The following is a 7084-nucleotide window of genomic DNA, read 5'->3' on the forward strand; positions in this document are numbered from 1 at the left end:
AAGTTAGATGGATATAGGTTTTTAGTACACCCAACAAGTTTGGTTAGAAGGTGATGTTTCTAGTGAAGTAAGTCAACTATTGGTGATGAAAACCAATCTAGAAACAATAGGTTACCCTAAATGCTAAGCCCTTCTTCTAGTTGGTTCTCTCACTTGAGATATCTTAAACAAGGGAGAATTATTGGGGTTAGGATACTATGTGTTACACAATTCAAACAAGGAGATCCTCTAACACATTCTCATGCATTGATTCTTTGCACAAGAACTTTAGAAATATGATTTATCTTTGATAGGTAAAGTTAGTTCATGGTTGGATCATCTCTCATGGAGAGATATAACAAATAGATGGAGGAGTCAAGGCTAACCAACTATGGATCTCTATCCATATTTCCATCTTGTGTGTTATGGAGTACTAGGGATCACATTCTCTTTGAGAATATACCATTTTTACCTCTAGAAGAATTTTTAAAAATTTTGTCCTCCTTTGAGGGGTTTCGATACTCTCCAAAGTATAAAGGTCGAAGGCATATTGGAAGGCTATAATTAGACCAATTCAATGCTTGGGGTTTTTGATGGGGAAAATAAGGGAACCTTGGTCCCAATAGCGTTGGGAGTATTTTATTTCTCACATATTTCCAAAGGTTATCTTTTAAGGAGAAAATGGTATTGTGAAGCAACTATTGGGATGACCCACATGGACTAAAACTATTCTCACCTCTTTTCATAGTTTCTTTTTAAAGGAGAAAATGGGATTGGGAAGCAACAAATTAGGATAAATTGCACGTGCTAAAACTATTTCTCAAAATGGCTTTTGAGAAGAAGGTGGGGAAGCTTAAGGTTTGGGGATTCAATGATGATAGTTATATACTAGGCCAAGGGGCTTAAACATGCTTCAAACTTAGTCTTGAGATCTCCTTCATCAAATTTGAGAGATAGTTGGGAAATTGACTAAAATTTCTTTTTAACACGTCTACCTAAAACAAATTCAACAAGGAGATAGACTCTTAAAAATAGTGGGTCAATGTTGTTTTTGGTATTAATCTAATAGAGAAACACATGGATGAAGGGATCCCACCCTCCCTTCATAAATCTACTATGCTTTAGATATTATTTTTTGGACGATGGAGTCAATACTACTATCTTTCTTTTATTTTTTTAATCACGATGGCCTATCATTGGTTCAATTTTCAAACATTATCGATTTTTATATTTTCATTGGGGTGACGCTACAATCCCCTTTTGGTATCTATATAAAATGTCCTATTGTATAGAAAATAATTAAGTTTATGTTGAAAAGCATTTGAAAAATGATTGACATTCTCTAACACATATTAAACATCAATTTTTTTTTTCTTAAAAATATAAAACTATGATTATTTTTTGGAAGGAAAAAAAAAAGGTACCATTGTCTTCCAATAGCTATTTTCCTTTTACTTTTTTTTCACAATATTCTAAGCCCCATGAATTTTTTTTTTTTGTAAGCTAGTGCGGTACTCGATTTCCATTACTATAAAAACATTAGACAAATACATAATATGGACAGGTCATCGCCCGCCCTTAAGGGAAACCAGGCTAACCATCTGAAATGTTTGAAAGCCATCCAAAAACAAAAGATAACCAGTCTTTCTATCCATGCAATATAAACAGCTAAGCTTACTACTAAGTCAGAGTCCTTGTCTTTCAGCATATAGATAAACAAAACCGGAAAGAACCAACCAGATTAAAAACTGCTGCACTACTGCAAACATGGCTGTTAATACTGGATCTACTGCAACGGAACCTCTTGCTCCTTCGTCGGCAACCCTTCCTTCTCCAGTTTGAACCCGAAACCGCCCGTCTGTAACAGCGCCACAATGTCATCCATTTTCTTTTCTTGCATCATAAGAATAATCTGAATATTTTTCAGCTCTTTCTTCATGGTGGGAATGCCCTGAATCAACTCCGCCATCTCAAGAGCCACCTGTTCCATGGCTTTAGCTAGTAACCTCTTCATCCCCCAGTACACGTGCAACGACTGTTTGTAAAGTGACCGTCTGCCACGGGTATGCCCAGGATCAGGTAAGTATTGTTCCCAATCGCCCATCTCAGGCTCTGAATAACCCTGCAAAGCTTCATCTTCCATTTGTTCAATCATCGTGCGGATATCCGGATGAGTATCTGTGACATACGCAGCTTCTGCCTCCTGCAGTCGCTGCCTGATATCCTTCTTACCCCGTTTATATCGTCGGCCCTCAGTGGCAGCCCCCTCACCAAGATCATCCAACTGAGTTGCGCTTCTACGTCCCCCACCACCACGACCTGCTGGGCGACCTCTCCCTCGCTGTGACCCTCTTCCTCGCATTACCCCACGACACCCTCGTTCAGCATCACTCCACTCTTGACTGTCATCCTCACTATTCTCCACAGTACACGTCGGTGGCCTACGAATACCCACTTTCCCTTTCCCTCCTCCGCGAGGAACAGCCTCTGCAGAAACCCTCGGCGTCTCCAATTCCTCATCCGAATCCCCCTGAATATCAATAAACGCCTTCTTCATGGTATCCCCCACAGGGCTTTTGCCCTTCTCCATGAAGTTGGCCGTTTGACTACGCGTAAGCCTACCTCCGCGCCCCTGATACTCCATCACCTTAAAGACGCCGGGCTGATAGAATTGAACTATGAAATGGCTATCAGTTATACAATGCAGAGGAAAGTTAAAGAGACTGCATGCAATGGTAGAGGGCCCGAGATCCTGCCACCTTGCTAAACAAGCCCACCACGATCGATCTAAATCATTAATTGCTCTGCCTAAAACACCACCATCAAACAAGGATAATGGGGATACTTCGCCGTCATAATATGCACGTCGTCTTGGTACCCTAACCCAATGGCCGCTTGGGAATCGCAATCTCCCTCTTGGTGGCATGCTCTCCTTAGTACTGTCATTAACCATATTAAATCGAAAGGCTGGATAATATGATCTTGTCTTGAATGCTCTGTCCTTCCGTCTACAAATTAACCTGCCCGTATGTGTGATGGCACCTGTGGGAGGTCGTTGTAACATCATATTCGATGGAGAGTGAAATCATTGCGTTGAGCGCCTCTGCCAGGCAACCGCATCAGCATGATCTTGATGCAGGATGTTATGTAAGTCATGCCAGCTGGGGTCATTTTGTACCGATGCCCAGCTGCAATCCATTCGTCTATTCGGCCCTCCACCCCCCCAATAAGCCCCATGAAATTAATAGCTATTTTCCTTTTACTTTTTTTTCACAATATTCTAAGCCCCATAAAATTGATAGCTAAGTAAAAAGCTATAGCCATGTCTCAACCTATAAACACATAACTACAACATACAATCATAATTATTACAAATAATTATCAAACAACCAACCTACTTTTCTTATTTTATAATATCCATGTCACCCAACCTTCTAAAGTCTACCACAACATCCAATAAGAATGATTGAAAGTAATTATCAACCAACCAACTAACCTTATTTCATAACATTGGTGCTTCATAACCTTCTCAAATCTATCATATCCAATAATAATATTTTACCAAACAAATATATATATGCATATTTTTAAAATTATTTACCAATCTAACACATTACCACACATCATTCATAATCATAATCATAATCACCTATCACATCATTATATTTACTTACCTAGTAAAATATATACCCATCATTATTCCCTTCCATCCCAAACATCTCATAATTAACTTCCAAATTAGTCTATAGAGCACTCCAATCTCCCTTTTGAAAACATGAGAATAAAACACTTAACAACTATATGTCCTTCATGGAAAATCAAAATACAACGCATTTGAAACCATATCACCCCTGCGTAAAATCAAAATACAATGCACTTGAGAACCATATTTCCCTCTTTAAAAAATCAAAATAAACATGCTTGATAGCCATATCTCCCTCTTGGGAAAATCAAAGTACAACACACTTGACCATTATTAATAACAACAAAGGTGGGATCCATTGAAAAGAGAGGTTTGTGCGAGTTGGGAACAACATGGTCTAATTGTTTTTCTGGGCGGATTTCTCATTTCCAAGGTGTTGCACAGTGATCAATTGTTTTTTTTCAATTTTTTTTTCCATTTTCCAAAAAAGGCAAAGACCTGTCACACATAGGCAGAGACATGTCACAAATTTTTAAGTGACCCATTCAACTATGGTCAACCTAGGTAAGTTTTAACTACATATCCATTACAAAATCTATCTAAAATGTAGAATATAAAATACAAATGGCTAACATGAAATAAGTACTCAAAACACAAATGTGGTCTACGCTCTGAAATATTATATAAACATTGTCATCTTTGACTTTTACATGTGTCATTTTATTTAATAAAATAAGTGTAAGGGACCATGAATACATATTTATATTTTGTCATGCTGCTTTGATTATATATAGTACGTGCCATATACTCAAAGTAAGTAAACAGTGCTTTGAGAGTGGGACTTCATCGAAGATACTGCTTGACCATGAGCATTAATCATAACCCATGTGTATACTACACCTAACCAATTATGTTTAGTTTGAATTACTGCAACTTATTAGATTGGCTTCCACTAAATATATGTCAAGAAGAGGGAGGTGGAAGGACCAATTCTTGTCATTTCATGGTTTGGTCAATCATGACTACACCAATGGCAACATGAATGAATATGAAAATAGATCTCAACGCCATCCCCCTCGACTATTCAAATATTTAATGCATCATGATATGTATTTTAAATAAACAATGCGCGGTTGTCCCAGATGTTCGAGCGGGATCCCCCCTCTTAACTTCGTGGGTTTGCTCTTTTATTTGTAAAAGAATGGAGAAATTTCAGGTTGCATGGAATGATCCAGGGGACATGCAGAAAGGAAGGCAGTTTTTGCAGATATAAATGATTTGTATATCAGTTTTATTTCCATTCCAGTACCCTTTGAAATCATTGTAAGTTCTGCTACTTGGGTTTTCTTCAAGGTTTTTGTTTTTGGGAATTGTGCAATATTTCAGCAGGTTGAGCACTTTGTTTTTGGGGATTTCTGCAATATTTCAGAAATTTGTGTGCTCTGATCTGCTTGCTAGCTTCTTTCCATTTTCTGTTCGTTTTTCATGAAACTCTTTGCAGTAGACGGATTTGAGAAATGTCCACTGATATGGTCTGAAGCTTCAAAATATTAAAACAATGGCAGAGAACTTTAAACTTGGATTGCCCAGTATCATTGCCATCGCAGTCTCTGGAGGGTTGGTTTCCATCCTCGTACTTATGGTTCTGATCGTTTATCTGCTGAGATATATTGGTGTGGGGAAGAGGAAAGCACTTAAGTCAGAGGAAGATGGAGAGAAGGAGCAGAAACTTGTGATGTTTTACAGTCCAATAAACTATCAAAATGTATTAGAGGCCACTGGGCAGTTTGATGAAGAGCATGTATTGAGCAGAACAAGGTATGGAGTTGTGTTCAAGGCTTGTTTTGAAGATGGAACGGTGCTTTCAATAAGGAGATTGCCAGAGGGGCAAATATTAGAAGAGAGCGCTTTTAAGAAAGAGGCAGAAACTCTTGGAAGAGTTAAGCACCCAAATTTGACTGCATTGAGGGGGTACTATGCCAGTGGTGATGTAAGACTGTTGGTGTATGACTACATGCCTAATGGAAACTTGGCTACTCTCCTGCAAGAGGCCACACATCAAGATGGGCACATTCTCAATTGGCCTATGAGGCACCTCATTGCTCTTGGGCTGGCTCGCGGCCTCGCATACCTTCATAGCCAGTTAGATGCTCCAATTGTTCATGGAGATGTGAAGCCTGGCAATGTGCAGTTTGATGCAGATTTTGAGGCTCATCTCTCAGATTTTGGCTTGGATAAGTTGGCAACCAGGTCTGTGGATGCATCCTCCTCTAAGACTGTTGGGTCTTTTGGGTATGTTTCCCCTGAGGCTAAGTTAAGGGGACATGCAACAAAAGAGGGTGACGTTTACAGCTTTGGGATTGTTTTGTTGGAGCTTCTGACAGGGAGGAGAGCTGTTATGTTTATCAAAGATGAAGATGAGGAGGAAGATATTGTGAAGTGGGTGAAGAGGCAGTTACAGACAGGACAGATATCAGAGCTGTTTGATCCTGCCCTTTTGGAACTTGATCCCGAGTCCTCGGAGTGGGAGGAGTTCCTTCTAGCAGTTAAAGTAGCTCTGCTTTGCACTGTTCTCGATCCTCTTGACAGACCTTCAATGGCTGAAGTTGTCTTGTTGCTTGAGGGTTGCAGAGTTGGCCCAGATATGCCATCTTCAGATCCTGCCTCTCAAACTTCTCCAGTTTGAATATCTTTGATGATTATCATGGGGAGGATATGCAGTGGAATACTGTAAACACATACATCTTCAGGAACTTCAGAAACATTGAATTGTTAAGTTTAGCAATGCATTTTTCTTCTCCTTTGTTAGAAAAAGTTCTATATGCCCTATAGTTCTCCATAGAAGGATGACTTTTGTCTTTTGTAATTGAGAATTTATTCTCTAAAAACTAGAGACAGAGATATAGGTCAATTTCAAGAAAATCTGGAAAGAGATTCAAGGGCTCTATAGAAATGGCAGGTAGAATGGAATTGAGTGACCTTAGCAGGTCATTTTATTGTCATGGAAAGATTGGTGATTGTTATAATGCAACAATATGGCTTATTATTGTTGCACCACCAACAGAAATAAGGGCAACACCTCTGTGCCTTTTCATTGTAGATTGTTTGGCAGATTTTAAATTTAAATAGTATTTTGCAATAACAAACATGGTTTTATTTCCAATTCCAAATGATGAACAGAAGTCCTTTAAACAGTGAGAAATGGCATGGTAACAAGCGTGGGGTTATGTTTAAGCCCTAAGCTTTGCCGGCACAAAATCAAAATCAGGAGCACTTCAAATAGCCGATCTGAAAGGTGACATGCAGTTTCCACAAAGGCTCAAGGTCTTTCTCTTTGTATGTTATAAAAAATAGAAGAAAATTACTCTGGCTTTAATGTGCAGTCATGAATGCTTCAGTTTCACAGGTATGGGATAAAATGCTTTCCATTAGTCACTATGGAATGTATGCAGTTGTAAGTTG

The 7084-nt window shown here is 38.9% G+C and overlaps 1 protein-coding gene across 1 annotated transcript; it reads left to right on the forward strand.

Annotated features, from left to right (window-relative positions):
• The first annotated feature begins 4635 nt into the window (after positions 1–4635).
• LOC149206011 (putative LRR receptor-like serine/threonine-protein kinase At4g36180) lies at positions 4636–6768 on the forward strand. The gene has a single exon (XM_089393615.1). The coding sequence runs from the start codon at positions 5181–5183 to the stop codon at positions 6306–6308; it is 1128 nt and encodes a 375-aa protein (XP_089249741.1). The 5' UTR covers positions 4636–5180; the 3' UTR covers positions 6309–6768.
• Positions 6769–7084: the final 316 nt, after the last annotated feature.

Source organism: Pinus tabuliformis, chromosome 1_2 (assembly GCF_031772625.1).
Source record: "Pinus tabuliformis cultivar Carrire ecotype Pingquan chromosome 1_2, CPIR1, whole genome shotgun sequence".
In the NCBI taxonomy this organism is placed as follows: domain Eukaryota; kingdom Viridiplantae; phylum Streptophyta; class Pinopsida; order Pinales; family Pinaceae; genus Pinus; species Pinus tabuliformis.